This window comes from Malus sylvestris, chromosome 10 (assembly GCF_916048215.2).
Source record: "Malus sylvestris chromosome 10, drMalSylv7.2, whole genome shotgun sequence".
Lineage (NCBI taxonomy): Eukaryota > Viridiplantae > Streptophyta > Magnoliopsida > Rosales > Rosaceae > Malus > Malus sylvestris.
Window position 1 is genome coordinate 20,988,811 of NC_062269.1, and position 16,277 is coordinate 21,005,087.

The window sequence follows — 16,277 nt, forward strand, 5'->3', positions numbered from 1 at the left end:
AACGGTAGTTTAATTATTAACCAATAAATTTAAAATATAAAGTTAAAACTAATAAATTATTGAGGGGATTATGTTTAGCCAATTCAGTTAGAGATTGTATATGAATATGACCTGAAACTGATCATTTAAAAATAATTTTTTGTAGAACTATAATTCTGAACAAAATTATATTTAGCTATTTCGGTTGGAGGCTATACAAGACAAACCATTGTGATTTTGAGACAAACCTTTGAGTTTTAATTTAATTTGAAAATACAATTTCCACGTGCTATATTTTGAGTGGTTGCGGTTGACGCTGACCTGGAGTCGTAGGGATATGAAAGGTTATTCTTCACTGCCAAGCCCGCCTCTCCATTTCCCCCTCTTCTTCCTCTGCTTCTCTTTTGCTGCTGCTTCTTCCTCCTTTTGCTTCTCTTGCTTTATTTCTTCTGATTTTCTCTCTCTCTCTCTCTCTCTCTCTCTCTCTCTCTCTCTCTTCAACATCCCAGAACAGTCTTGGAGTTGGTGGCTTTTCCTCTGTTGGGTTTTCCTTCAGTAATTCAAAGGGCCAAAAGGTATTCCCCTTTTCAGATTCTTCTCTCCCAATTTCCTTAGGGTTAATTTCGATTTTCTTATGCTATTTGCAGTGGTGCTGTATAGGGATTAACTATTTGATTTCACAGATTCATTATAAATTCGTATTTGTTAACTTGGTTGCTTGATTCTAATGTCAATTTCGTTACAGCAGAAATGAAATTTCTCTTCTAATTTCAGCATGGAATTTTTGCTTTTGTTTTTATTTTTGTCGTCTTGATTGTGGTTATCTGATTGATTAATACTCCATGATATATTGAGCAATATCGCGCGGCTTAAAGAATTTCGGATGTGTTAACGGGTATTGTTGTAGTCTGAATAATTATAATCAAATTCCATTGCTCCTAAGCTAAGGTCAGAATTTGTAGCATATAAGGGAAGGTTTTGCAGATACTTGCTAACTATTCGAAGCTGGATATCGAGGTCTTTAAGCTTAACATCTTTTTGTATTTTTAGCATCTGCTTGGAAAGGGTTTCGACTTTACTGTCTGTCTGTATGTGTTATTACTCGTCACTGATTGACAAGAACTAGGATTAAAGAAAATCATCCTTTAAAGTTTAAACTGAAAGGGGCAGGTTATAAATTACAGCTGAGATGAGTCTCTTTAATTAAACATTTTCTTTTTCACTTCAGGGGTTCACCATGAACAACCTCTCTTCTTTGAGAGCCCTGGACTCCAGTCCACTCGCCAGCCCCCGCTCCTTTGGCCCCCACCACCGCAGGCCGATTCTCCTCCAGCGCTTGAGAAATGCCGTCGTATGCTCGGTGAAGCCCTCAATTGCCACCCCATCGCCTCTAAGTGTTGACGGGTCCCCCAACCAGGGGATTAATCGAATTGAGTCACTGACCCAGGTCTCCGGGGTGTTGGGCTGCCAATGGGGTGATGAAGGTAAAGGAAAACTTGTCGACATCTTGGCCCAGCACTTTGACATCGTTGCTCGTTGTCAGGTAACAGAAAATCTTGCACTTGTGTGGTCACATTTTGCTGTTTTCTCATGAGTTTTATTATCTTCTCAGGGTGGAGCTAATGCTGGACACACCATTTACAATGCAGAGGGAAAGAAGTTTGCACTTCACCTTGTTCCCTCGGGTATTCTTAATGAAGAAACTCTTTGTGTTATTGGGAACGGAGTTGTGGTGCATCTTCCAGGGCTCTTTAAAGAGATTGATGGCCTTCAATCTAATGGAGTCTCCTGCAAGGGAAGAATATTGGTCTCTGATCGTGCTCACCTGTTATTTGATTTTCACCAAGTAGTGGATGGACTTCGAGAATCTGAGCTTGCTAAATCTTTCATTGGCACTACCAAGAGAGGTATTGGACCTTGTTACTCTAACAAGGTTATCCGAAATGGAATTCGAGTGAGTGACTTGAGGCACATGGATACTTTTCCTCAGAAGCTAGATCTTCTATTATCAGACGTTGCATCAAGATTCCGAGGTTTTGAGTATGGCCCCCATGTGCTCAAAGAAGAGGTTGAAAAGTACAAGAGATTTGCTGAGAGATTGGAACCCTTCATTGCTGATACTGTGCTTGTTGTGAATGAAGCCATCTCTGAGAAGAAAAATATTTTGGTCGAAGGGGGTCAAGCAACAATGTTGGATATTGACTTTGGAACTTACCCCTATGTAACATCCTCTAGCCCGTCAGCCGGTGGGATTTGCACTGGTCTCGGAATTGCTCCCAGAGTTTTAGGTGATCTGGTTGGAGTGGTAAGTAGATGTTACTCTTGTAGTTGCAGAATTTCATTTTCATTTGACTGGTGTAGTCATTGTCACCCTTGGCCTGAATATAGTTTTATTTTTTCGGGTTACAGTATATAGGTTTTTTACATTATTGTTTCTAGTTATTTTCTTCTTGCCTATATATTTTGCTTCACTAATGGAATTGTACAAAGGCCAATTGAGGTGGTGGTGTATGTTGCTAACTTGAATTTTGTCTCTGCAGGTGAAAGCGTACACTACAAGAGTTGGTTCCGGTCCTTTTCCCACAGAAATCTTGGGTCATGGGGGTGACCTCCTTAGGTTTGCTGGTCAGGAGTTTGGCACAACTACTGGCCGCCCTCGTCGTTGTGGTTGGCTTGATATAGCAGCACTGAAGTATTGCTGTCAGATTAATGGCTTTTCTTCTCTCAATCTCACCAAACTTGATGTTTTGTCTGATCTTCCCGAAATTCAGTTGGGTGTTGCCTACAAACAGATTGATGGTACCCCTATCAAATCGTTCCCTGCAGACCTTCGTGATCTTGAGCAACTAAAGGCATGTCGTCCCCTCTCCCCTCTATTTAGATGTTACGTTTTTACTGAATTTTCGTCGCCTGCTTATATTTTGATTTCTAATGTTCATGTTTAATCTTGTTGTTAGTTACTGCTTTTCTATGTTCAGGTGGAATACGAAGTATTGCCCGGATGGAAGACAGATATTTCTTCTGTCAGAAACTACTCCGACCTTCCAAAGGCCGCACGTCAGTACGTGGAAAGGATAGAAGAACTGGTTGGTGTACCCGTCCATTACATTGGCGTCGGGCCTGGGCGTGATGCACTCATTTACAAATAATCTTCACAATATTTCCTTGAGATTCCAGATGATTTTCAGACCATCACAAGAAGTAATATGAAGCTTCAATTCTCGGAGGAATTTATTCCCTTCTATGTTGGGAGATTTTCAATTTTACTTTCCAGATTAGAACTAGTTTTTCAAGGGTATAAGCTTGATGTAACACCGTATCCACCCGAGGCCACGCGAAATCCATGTCGTGTTTAACCATTGGGGGATTTTTGTTTCAGTTGCATTGCTTGTCCATGTTTCGAAGTCTGTTACCTCTTGTTATCTACTCAGATTCACAACAGTGACCCTCTGGGAGAGCGGAGCGGGAGCAGCAGGCTTGTTTTTGCTATGCTTGACACCGGGGCAAAGGGCTTTTCGCGCAATTGGTTAAAAGCATTAACCCTTGTATTTTTTGAAGCGAAATTTCCTACACGAGGAAATACCTCCATAGATTCGTTGACCGCAATCCTCACGTTCGTTGAATTAAGGGGCGTCCACGAATTGTCTTTCTCCAAAGCCTCGTCTAGGGGGTACCTGCAAAAGATACTTCGACGCTCAAGTCAGTTATATTTTCTAAGGCAAAATAGGGGAAGAGTGAGTTTTTCAATCGCATGAGGCCATGAAATTATATTCTCTAAGGCAAGCTAAAACTTTAAGCACTTGTTAAGGCCAAATTTGTGGAAGTCAATTTTTCTAAGGCCAAATTTACCGAAGGTAAATTTACCAAAGCCTCCATTTCGTTCGCCTAACTTATGAATGCTCTACTAGCTTTCTTTACGTAATTCGTGAAAGTACTCTTCGCACAATGACATTCTTCGCATATGAAAGCCAACTTACACTTTGGCATAACCTTCGCATAACTTACGAACAACACTCCTTGCGTAATTCATCATTTTGGTCCCTGAGATTTCAAATCGATAAAAGTGGTCCCTGAGATTGTCTACCATCCATCATTTTGGTCTTTCAGTTAAAAACTCCGTTAAGTGTTCTGGAGCTCTTGACCGGAGGTTTGGGCAATTTTCAAAGATTCGTAACTCAATCGTTTCTTAACCAAATTCGACCCGTAATATATCAAAATGAAGATAGGAAAATGTAGAATAAGCTTATACCTATTTAGAAGCCCAATGGTTGCGGAAAATTGCCGGAAAATACCCTTAAAGTTGACTGGTCCGAGTGAAACTTGAAAACTCGCCGGAAACCAGGTGAACTTTAAACGTTCATAACTTCTTCAATACGCAACGAAATAAAGTGATTCAAAAACAAAAATCATAGTTCTCGATGAGAAGAAGGGAATGGTACCTTTTTTGACTATTAAATTGTCGTGGTTTGGCCAAAAAACGGCTCGAAAGTGGCTAACTTGAGACCAAGATAACCACTTTTGAGCCGTTTTCCGGCTAAACCATGGTGAGTTATCCATCGAAAAAGGTACCATTATTTTTGTCTCATCGAGAATTATGATTTTCGTTTATGAATCACTTGATTTCGTTGAGTATTGAAGAAGTTATGAACGTTTAAAGTTTACCCAGTTTCCAGCGAGTTTTCAAGTTTTCACTCGGACCAGTCAACTTTGAGGCTATTTTCCGGAAATCTTCGGCAACTATTCGACTTAGAAATAGGTATAATCTTATTCTAAACTTTCCTATCTTCATTTTGATATATTATGGGTCGAATTTGGTTAAGAAACGATTGAGTTACGAAACTTTAAAAATTGCCCAAACTTCCAGCCAAGAGCTCTGGGACACTTAACAGAGTTTTTAACGGAATGACCAAAATGATGGATGGTGGACAATCTCAGGGACCATTTTTATCGATTTGGAATCTCAGGGACCAAAGTGATGAGTTATGCAAATCTCAAGGACCATTTTGGCAATTTACCCTTTATTATATAAATCTCTATCCCATATGCATACATACATATATATATATATATATATATAGGATGCACATAAACAATGAAATATTTCTGAACCAGGATTCCAAACACTGAAATATTTTCAAAACAATTTTAAAACAAATGAGGCGAAATATCTAATGATAATAACGATGATGGCAATTGAACCAAAGGTAATGATGATTAGAATTGAATGAACTGTTAATTGAATAATTGGAAACTTGATGTGGAGGATAACCAGGATTAAAGATGCCATGAAACCAACTGTTATAAATGAGTACAAATGATTGATCTGTGTTTACTTTAAACTAGCGGTACTTGATGAATTGACTGTGTGTAAGAAATTATACCATTCAAAATTAGTTGTTATGAAAATATTATTCATAATGAAAATAATGAATCCAAAGTAATGATGCATATATAAATTGAAAATAAGTTTTATTACAAAACTTACACTGAGACTTACAATTAATTTACTGATGATTGAGTCAGCAAATAAGAAATGACTGATGAAAAGGATATTGGTGCACGCATGCATCCTTGACATTTGAAAATTAAAAGTGTTCGCAATTTTGATTTCTTTGGGTACAGTGTGAACTCATAGAAAGTTTTTACTAAGAAATTGTGGAAATTCCAAACTCTTTTTTTTTCTTCTTCCGGAGTCCACTTCTTATCTACTTGGAAAAAGGTTTTGGATGACTTGCTTTTACTATTGATGAATAATGACTTGCTTTCACTATTGATGAACAGTGAAATTTATTGGAATAATTGTTGCTTTCACTGTAGAATATGGATGATTGAATGACTCCGAACTTTATCAGAATCATTGGTGGGAATGTGTTGGCTGATTGAATAATTCCATGCTTTGTTGGAATTATTGGTGCAAATATTGTCTGAATGCTTCACATGGTGACTTTGGAAAGATAACTGAATTTTCACATGGTAATTGTCTTAGTGTTCACATGGTGACTGAAGTTTTCACACGACTTTATGCAAATGGGTCCTAGGAATCCTGGTAGTTGACCCACTTAGCTGACTGTGTTTTTTGACTTGTTGACTTGGTTGGTTGCTGTGAGGACACATCTGAAGATTCGGAGTCTGAAACTTCTTATTTTTTAGTGTGGAGCATCGCTGCTTTTGCAAGTAATTGTTGTGCTAAATCTTTGAGTTGAGTGGCTTTATTCTTCTCTGAGCCTGATGATTGGGAAGACTTGACTGTTCCTTTAGGGTGCGTTTGGTACGTGGGAGGGGACGGGACGGAACGGGACGAGGCGTTCCGTCCCGCGTTTGGTGCGCCAAAAATGGGTGGAACGGGCTGTTCCACGGGACAGATTTTGGGTGTTTTTGCATTCCACCTCCCCCCCTGGAACGGGTTTGTTCCACGTATGTGGAACACAATGTTTTACCATTTTAAGACAAATATACCCCATGTCTTTTTCAAAAATTACACCTTCGTTCCGTCCCGTCCCGTCCCGTTCCGTCCCGTCCCGTCCCGTTCCGTCCCGTTCCGTCCCGTCTCGTTCCGTTCCGTCTGCGTACCAAACGCACCCTTAAGGGATGAGGATGGACTAATGTCCGATAATGACTGTTCCAGGATGATTGGCAGTGATGGCTGTGCTGGAATGATTGGAGGTGGAGTAATGGGAAATTTGGTGAGGACCTGATTGATGGTCTTTTGATGGTTAAATTTATCCCACCACTTAACTGATCTGATTCTGTAGACTTCACCTGTTTTGACTTCATAATTCTACTTCATAATTGCCCCTGCTTCAATTCTAATCATCATTGCCCTTGCTTCAATTCTAATCATCGTTATTATCATTAGATATTCTGCCCCATTTGGTATCAGAGATTATGTTCATCATTCAAGTTCTCATTTATAGTTGATCTTATTTGTTAACTTTCTAAGTAGGATTGTTTGCTCTCAACCCAAACAGTAAGGCGTGTTCCAAACAATAAGTCCATATGATTGGCAATATCAGATTGCATGAGCGGAGAGAGAGTTTAGCAAATAAGCGAGGAAGGTAAAGCCAATAAGATTTCTATATATTAAAAACCCTACATTTTGAGCATTATGAGTAGGTTATTTAGATCTAATTCAATGGCCAGCACTAGCTCCAGATCTAGTTTAAGTAAAATTCTAGACATAGTAAATGAAGAACAAAAATTAGAATTTCAAATAGATGACAATGTTGACTTTGGAGATTGGAATATCCCCAAGGTTTCTAGTAAAAACATTTACAAAAAGAAATGATCAGTAGCCTTTTTTAGAAGTGAATATCACGTTAAAACAGTTGAAAAAGCTTATGCTCTTAGTAAAGAACATGAAACTTATCAATTATTCACACCAGAACAAATTAAAACTCATAGAAAAGATGGTTACAATTACATTCACATAGGTCTAGTCCAAATAGCAGTCAAGCCCTTAACAAGAAAAGGCCTCAATACCTCTATTTTGTTATGTCTCCAAAATGATAGTGTTCTTGGAATGATTGAGTCAAGTCTTTACAACGGGCCAATTCATTTTGATTGTTTTCCAAATCTCACAATAAGTCTTTCAGATCCCCACATGTTGAAAACACTCACAATAAACATAAAAACTTCAGGGTACCAAGTACTTAAAGGAGTCCAACCATTAGCTTTAATTTTTAGTGAAACTACAAAGTCACAGGAACAAACATGAATTTCCAAGCCTTAGTTAAAAGTCCTAGAGACCACACACTCTTGATACAAACCAATCAAGAAATGCAAACATCAAAATACCTAGAACTATCAAATAGTTAGATATTAGTCTACCTTCATATTGGTGTTTAATTAATGAAAGAAAACCAGTAAGCATACAAAATAGCTTAGTCAACCTAGACAACATAGAACATTATTTTGACGGAACAGTTAAAATCAACTTTAACCCTCTAGCCAGAAAATCTAGTGTCCACTTACACGAGTTAACCCAGTCACACAAATCTTTATAACCAAGTAGGAATTCTTTTTCTGGATCCACATTAGCCGATATGGTGGGTCGAGATCAAGATTTAATTAATTCCTTAGTCAATAGAAAATTAAAAGTAGTAGAAACTAGCTCAATAGTCACCCAACAAGAATTAATCAATGACTTGATTAACATAAAACTAAAATCAATTACTTGGTGTGGAGGATAACCAGGATTCCCAGGACCCATTGGTATCAAAACAAATAAGATCAACTGACAAGTAGGAATCACTAGCTCCAGATCCAGTTTAAGTAGAATTCCAGACATAGTAAATGAAGAACAAAAATAAGAATTTCAAACACATGACAGTGTCGACTTTGGAGATTGGAATCTGCCAACATCCATTTATATGGGAATATGCTGCAATAAACAGATAAGATCAGACAATATTCGCACCAATGATTCTGAGCCATCTAAGCATTTGGTATCATCTTTGTAAGATGATAACTCAATTACTAATTATCATTAGATATTCCGCCCCATTCAGTTCATACCATATCATCCCTATATTTGTAGTCATCTAAGTATTTATCTTCATAATGAAATGTTTTTACTAGAAAGTTAAGAGTTCATTCAATTCCATAAGTAAGAGAATTTCTTTAGAATATCATGAACAAAATATTTAATTAATACAATCATTTCTCAATTGTTTATATTGATGATGTTCTCATTTATTCCAAATTGATAGATAAGCATTGGAAACACTTAAATATGTTTGCTAGGATAATTAAGTCAAATGGATTAGTTGTCTCAGCAACCAAAATTAAGTTATTCCATACCAAAATTAGGTTTTTAGGATACAATATCCACCAGTCAACCATTCAACCAATAAATAGAGTAATTTAGTTTGCAGATAAGTTCCCAGATGAAATCACTGACAAAACACAATTACAGAGATTTCTAGAATCTTTAAATTACGTTGCAGAATTTTATCCACATTTTAGGCAACAATGCAAACCTTTGTTTGATCGTCTAAAAGAAAATCCCTCACCATGGTCAAATACTCATACTTCCATAGTCAAATAGATCAAGTCACATGTTAAGGCGTTGCCCTGTCTTGGCATTCCAACTCCTAATTCATTCAAGATTGTTGAAACTGATGCCTCTGAAATTGGTTACGGAGGTATTCTTAAATGCCAATTTCTTCCGGATCTCCTGAACAAATTGTTTGTTTCTTATTCAGGAGTATGGAATCCAGCACAAAGTAATTATAGTACTATTAATAAATAAATATTATCTATAGTATTATGCATTAGCAAATTTGAAGATGATTTATTAAGTTAAAAGTTTTTAGTCAGAGTCGGTTGCAAATCTGCAAAACATGTTTTACAAAAAGATGTTCAAAACATTGCATCAAAACAGATTTTTGCACGATGGCAAGCTATATTAAGTATTTTTGATTTTGAAATTGAATACAACAAAGGTAGTCAAAATTGCATCCCTGATTTCCTAACCAGAGAATTTCTGCAGGGGAATAATGATAGCAAGAAGACTTAGCCATTACCAACCGTTTCAAAATTCGATGGAAGAAATAATAAGTCCATAGGATTGGCATCCCTATAGTCAATTAACAGTTCATACCATTTCATACCTAGACAACATAAGTAAGAGAACTGTAAATGAAATGTTAATTTCTACATCTTTGTAATATTGACTGAATACTTAGATGAGAATTTGGTATCATTACCAAATACTTAGAAAGGGCTAGAGTCTACAAACCAAATAAAATCAACTGTAGTTCTCTTACCACTGATTGGCACACCGACACTTACACACACACACACACACATACATATGTGCATATCTCTACGCACCAACATGCATATCTCTGCACACTTTTTCATACATTTATATATATATATATATATATCTCTCTCTCTCTCTCTCTCTCTCTCTCTCTCTCTCTCTATGCACACGCATATATACATATTTATGTGTCATTACCTTGGGTTCAACATGTTTCATAATTTCCTGCCTAGTTAAGTTTTGTCATCACGTGCGCTTCTCCAACTTTGGAACATGTGCTCCGGAACAAGCTTTCTTCTTTCGCTCTCGTTGTCAAATCGTCGTCTCCCGCCACCTAGATTGTAACTACACACTAAAATATATATGAGAAAAGGACACCTTCCTTACACTTCTTATCCTATCCATTGGGTTATCTACAACCTTTGTCCTCTTAATTGGAGTTTTATCCATCCTCCGTAGGGTTGAAAATTTATGTCCAAACTTCATATGCACTCATTTCTCTTCTTATAAATTACACTTCTCCTTTCCCCATGATTACCCAGCTTTTCTTTAGTTCCTTCGCTTAGTTCTCTAACAAGCCTGTGATTTCTCTTTTAAGTGTGGCCTCTTGGCTTACATGTAATTTTTCTATTTCGAACTCCTCCCTGTGGGACTATCAAATATTTAAAAAATTCCACTTACGTTTAGGGGTCCAAATTCCTCTTCTTATCTTCTTGAATTAATTGTAGCTGACAAATCTCACATTTTTTTTCTCCATGTTGAGACATACGCATTGGTCTAAATATGGTGGGTTTCCACCACACTTTGAGATCGTCAAGGCTCGTGACCAATATCATGTTCTAGATGACACCTCAGCCCATTTCCTGCTAGAGCTGACATGTATTGGGGTTCCGGTATCCCAACCGCCACCGTTTTGTCTCCAGACCACTTAGGGGCCATTAGTTTAATGCTCCACCCCATGATCCATCTTATCCTATTCTTCACAAATACTCACCCTATGTAGCTGAACCTAAACTCTTACTTAATTATGTCGAACTTCCTGGCCTTGGGTCTAAAGCTAGGCGTATCCTTAGATTTTAGAGATTTTCTCTATCTTTTCGACTTGATCACCATTAAGGGTGAAATTCTTTAATTTTAAACTTAGGTATCGCAAGAAATTCTTGTCATTGGATCCCTTGAGAGCCAGAGATTGGAAGAACCGTCCTCTTCTGATTTTGGGGAATTGGAAGGTTACCAAGCTATCTCAACTGTTTATCCCTTTTACTTTTGGTCCTAAACCTGGTATATAAATTTACTTTTGCTATCAGCTTTTCCATAAATATGTAAACATAACTTACCATGAGCTTCTTTCCCAGCTTTATTGGATGACCCAAAATAGATAATCTCGTAAGGCCAAAATTGTTGGCTAAAAAGGTTTGTGCGAGGAAGGTATAAAGCTCTAGAGAAGTTGTTGACATTCTTACTCAAATCACTTATCTATATGACTTTATCATTTACTTCCCATACTGTTTGTTTGACCGGTTCTTATCCTTAGACCCTCTACTGAAATCTTTCTTCACTATTGATATTGAGCATCAGTTCAACGTAGACACTTCCATTCTTGTGACAGACTCTCGAATAGAGGGTTCAGAAGAAGGAGACGAAAAAGAAGAAGACGAGGAGACAGGGCAAATGGAAACGGACTCTGACCTAGATTATTCTCGTGCTATGGCTTCACCGCTTCCTGACGTTCCCCCGCCTAGCTATGCTACATCACTTCCTTGTAACCTTCCAGTGCCCAGAAGTGCGGGCAGGTCGAAAAAACGTCCTTTGATGGATAGGCCCAAAAAGTCTAGGCGTGGTTCGCCGATTATCTTCAGCACGATCTTAATACCCATGCAATGGCAGTTGGTCACTCCTACCTTCAACTCGATTAGTGGCAACATGTCCAATAATTCATCTCAAGTTTGGAGGCCTAAGTTCACAAAATGAGACAGGAGTTTCGTCACTCTTGGCGATAATCTTAGGACAATGCAAATGCTGCTAATGTTGTAGCGAGAAGCTTGACTCATCCTAATGACGCTAGTCGTTTTGAGGCAATGCTCGATGACGATCTCGACTCCTATAAGTCTCATTGTCTTCTGAAGGTATTCTCTCATTCTTGGTATATCTTATCATTCCTGTAAGCTTTAACCTTACCATTGTTTTCAGATGGTTGCACTCTAGAAGGAAAAATCAGACAGACTAGCTGCCAGGTTGGAATCCCTTAGCTTTAATTAGCTGCAGGTCAGGGAGCATCAAGTTAAACTTCACGAATATAAGGAAAAGATCATATATTTAGAGGGAGCTCGAGTTACTATGACGTCTAAAGTGTACCATGCGAAGGAAGAGTTGGTCGAGGTAAAACTAGTAAGGGCCATTAAGCGCGAGATGAACACGGAACAGATACGTAAAGAGATGGCTTCTAGTTTCAGATTTGGTTGGGTACAAAGCCAGTAGCGTCCTAAACATCGATTTTTAGTCGATCAGACGTGTACGATAACCATATGGGGATTTAGCCTGGTGGATATGAGTGGTACGAAGGGATGGATCCTAAGGATTGAAGGCCCTTAGATGAACCTGTTTCTTCTGGTCTTATCCCAGGCAGCGGATTTGTCACTAATAATGGACCCATTTCGGGTTCAGGCTGTGGAGGCTTTCGGTCTGGCCCTTATTTTGGCGCTCAGTAGCTAATGTGATTGCACGATCTATTCTAATAGGCTAAAAGCCCATTTGTGTTTGTACTTATGTTGTCCATACTTTTACTTATTTTATCTGTTATATCTTAGTATAATTTTCGCTCACAAGTTGTGCCTTGGCCCTTTCGTTGCCCAGGCAATTTCTCGCCATTCCTTTCGGTATTTAGATTTAAATAAATGAGAGCAATCTCTTTTATCCTTAAATTTGAGTTTTTATACGAGGGATTAACTTATCCTTGTAAGATGCGATCATCTTAGATTTTGAATTCTTGTTTCTAGTAATCTTGAAATGTCTCTATATAAAGAGGTGTTGAGGGTAAGTAGGTAGTACCTGAGTTTCATGGCTAATAATCGAAGAGTGAAACTCCATTTCTTGCTCTATGCTGATGTTCCAAAAAATGGGAGCCCTCATGCACGAAGGGGTTCCAAGGGCTCTACGAATGTTATCGAGTTATGTTCTAGTTCTTCTTCTCATTCGCCAGGGAGGGCTTTTCACTTTTTTGAAGTTCCTAACACCTTTCGTGAATCCAAGTACCGGTCTCGAACAAGGTCGGGTGATGCAAAATGGTCTATTGACTCCGTTTTTTATGGAAAGATTTCTCCGATGATGACTTAAGCAACTCGGGCTACTGACTCTGTTGCTAATAGAAGGGTATCTCTGAGGAGGAGTTATGCAACTTAGGCTCCTAATTCTATCGCTCATTCTCCAGACCCTTATGCAAGAGATGAAGCAGGTCCTTTTCGCGCACCTCCCCATATCCATCCGCGTTGCCCCCGGTGCTTTGACTACTCCCTGTTATTGGAAGAACGTGAAATTTTGAGGGGATACTTGCAGCATGGCGAACACTAGGTGGATCGTCTCAAAGGGGAATTGATGGTTGCCGATCGTACCATGTTCGCTGCTCACTCAAATGGCATACATAATGGTTTCAAACAAGGCCTACGCTATTTTCGCTCCAAGGCTAAGGCGACATTGCCTTCCATAAACCTAACCCGTTATAGTAGATTGAATCTTTCAGGTAATAAGTTGGGCCCTTATGTCTAACTGCTATTAGAATATCTAGTAGTGATGTTGCCCTTGTTTTCACCTTCGACTAGGATGACCAAATGACTAGTAAGTTCATTTCTTCTTTCGTTCTCATCTTTTATTGGATTATGTATCCAACATCCAAGAGTTTTTCCTGTTGTTAATAAAAGATATTCCCCTGTACAGTTGGGAAAAATAATGTCCCACTACTTGAACTTTTATTTTTGCACACATAATGCCCTTTTTTTCCTCTGCAAACACACGACATATTCGAGGAGGAGAATTGTTCTTTGCAAAAATTTATTAATTCGCCCTTTTGTTATCGTTCTTAAAACATTCGACCTTGAATTCTTCTCTTAATCAGGTCTTTACCCATTCGATCTTGGTTAGGTCTTCACCGATTCGACCTTGAATTTTTGACCTTGGTTGGGTCTTCACCCTTTTGATCTTGGATTTTCTTTTCCTACTCAATCTTAGGTTTTTTGATCCTTATTGGTTCTTTGCCCATTTGATCTTGGGTTTTCGATCTTGAGTCGATCATCAATCCTTAGCCTCATATTTTTGGCCTAAGGTGTTTGGCTCTCGATCTTTGGTTTATGCTCTCAGCCTTAGACTTTAGTTGAAGATTTGAACGAAGTGCAAACTTTATTTATCATACAATAATGAGATGTCAATAGACATCTAGGGATATGCCCTTTGACATGCAATGAAGACAAAAAAGGATTCACCCTTCAACATTGTTGGAAACAGAAATTTAAATGCGGAAAACATAAACATGAAAAGCTAAATGTGGTACTTTCTGAAATGATTTATGTTCCAAGGGCATGGCACATACCGACCTGTTTCAACATGCCTGAGTTTATAAGCTCATTTTCCAAAGGTTTTGGTCACCTCATATGGTCATTCCCATATGCGTCCAAGCTTTCCTGCATTCAAAAGTTTGGTGCTTTCCATAACCTTTCTCAATACCCATTCACCTATCTTGAACCTTTTCGACTTAACCCATTTTTTTAAGTAAGTGACAACTTGGTTATGGTAGTTCGCAAGCCGTGGTGCGACAATCTCTCATTGTTCCTCAACTAAGTCGAGGTTATGGGCTAGCTGTTGATCATTCTTGACAATTTTCCACAACTAATGTTTTAACCATAAGTAGACTGACTTCTATAGGGATAACCACTTCAGTGCCATAAGCGAGAGAGAATGGGCTTTCACCTGTTAGCTTTTGTTTTGTGGTGCAATAAGCCTACAGTACATTGGGGAGTTCCTAGTGCCATTTTCCTTTGAGTTGTTCTAACTTTTTCTTAAAGTAATTGAAAATCGTTTGATTTGTCTTCTCTACTTCGCCATTGCCCTAGGGATAACTTATGGAAGAGAATTGTAATGCGATCTCTTTCTTTGTGCAATAACTTCTAAATATTCGATTATCGAATTGTGTCCCATTATCTGTCACAATCGCCCTTGGTATGCCAAACTAGCATATAATGTTCCGCCATACAAATCTTACAATGTCATCTTATGTAACAGAAACGGACGCTTCTGCTTCTACCTACTTAGTGAAGTAGTATGTGGCGAGAAGGACGAACCTGTTATTCCCGGACATCCTCGGCAGCGGGCCTACAATGTCCATGCCCCACTTTGTGAATGGCTAGGGTCATACAATTGGATTGAGTTCTTCAGCGGGTTGTCTAACAACCGGGGTATACTTCTAGCATTTATCACACCTCCTTACATACTACTTTGTGTCTCGAGCCATGTATGGCCAGAAGTAGCCTTGAGTTATGCTCTATGTGCTAAGCTTCTTTTTCCGACGTGATTCCCACACATTCCTTCATGTAATTCACTTAGGACCTATTTAGATTGCCTTGGATTTAAGCACCTGAGGTAAGGTCTTGCGAATGACCTTCTATAAAGTGTGTCATTGACAATTGCGTATCTTATTACTTTCATTCGGAGATTTCTTGCTTCTACCTGATTTTATGGCTGGATTCCTTTCATCAGGTAGTTTAAAATAGACATCACCCAACAATCCTCATCTTCAGCTTGAGCTCGCTCTAGCAACGGGTCATCAAGTCTCACCCTTTGCCCGTCTATCTACATCACATCTGGTTCCACTATCCTGATACTCGGATAGTGCAAACATTCTACTTTGGTTACCCATAGGTTCTCTTGCGCTCTTCAGACTTAATATTAGATGATATTTTATTAGAAGAAATTTCAAAAGCAAAATTAAGAATAATGCCACCAGATATGCAAAATGAGATCTTGAGCAAAGCATCACAGTCCATGAAGGAGTTACAATTACAATTACAATGTACTTTGTATCAGTCCATTTTTGATCTAAAACCAGGGATGTATATTATTACAAAGATGTATCCACCATGCCTTTGTGATAGTACATAGAATTGTATTCGTAAACCAGAGGTTAACATAGCTGTGGCTAGGATTAACATGAGAGATTTTAGACCATGGCATTTTAGTTATGAGCATCAGAAAAAGCATAATGTGGTAGAAGTTACTCATGCCTTACTATTAGAGTTTGGCTATCTTGATAAAATATTCATTAACTATATTTTCCGATTAGAATCATTTCCTGAAAAACTTATAAAGTAGCAGAAGATTATCTAGAAAATTGGAAAGAAATTTGCATAAGTTTTATTAATAGCCCTCCAGATTGATATGTACATATGCATAAGGAGAAAGCTAGACATATAGCCATGATTAATGAAGAACCCTTTAGACTATTCCCCATCTCTCCACACAAGTGGACTCCTTCATACAAAAATATTCT

General features: G+C 38.3%; 1 protein-coding gene across 1 annotated transcript; it reads left to right on the forward strand.

Moving 5' to 3' along the window:
- Window positions 1-331: 331 nt before the first annotated feature.
- Window positions 332-3,338, forward strand: LOC126586693 (adenylosuccinate synthetase 2, chloroplastic-like). Its single transcript, XM_050251621.1, has 5 exons — window positions 332-554; window positions 1,208-1,522; window positions 1,592-2,284; window positions 2,520-2,831; window positions 2,958-3,338. Exons 2-5 carry the CDS (start codon window positions 1,217-1,219, stop codon window positions 3,126-3,128), a joined length of 1,482 nt encoding a protein of 493 aa, XP_050107578.1. The 5' UTR covers window positions 332-554; window positions 1,208-1,216; the 3' UTR covers window positions 3,129-3,338.
- Window positions 3,339-16,277: the final 12,939 nt, after the last annotated feature.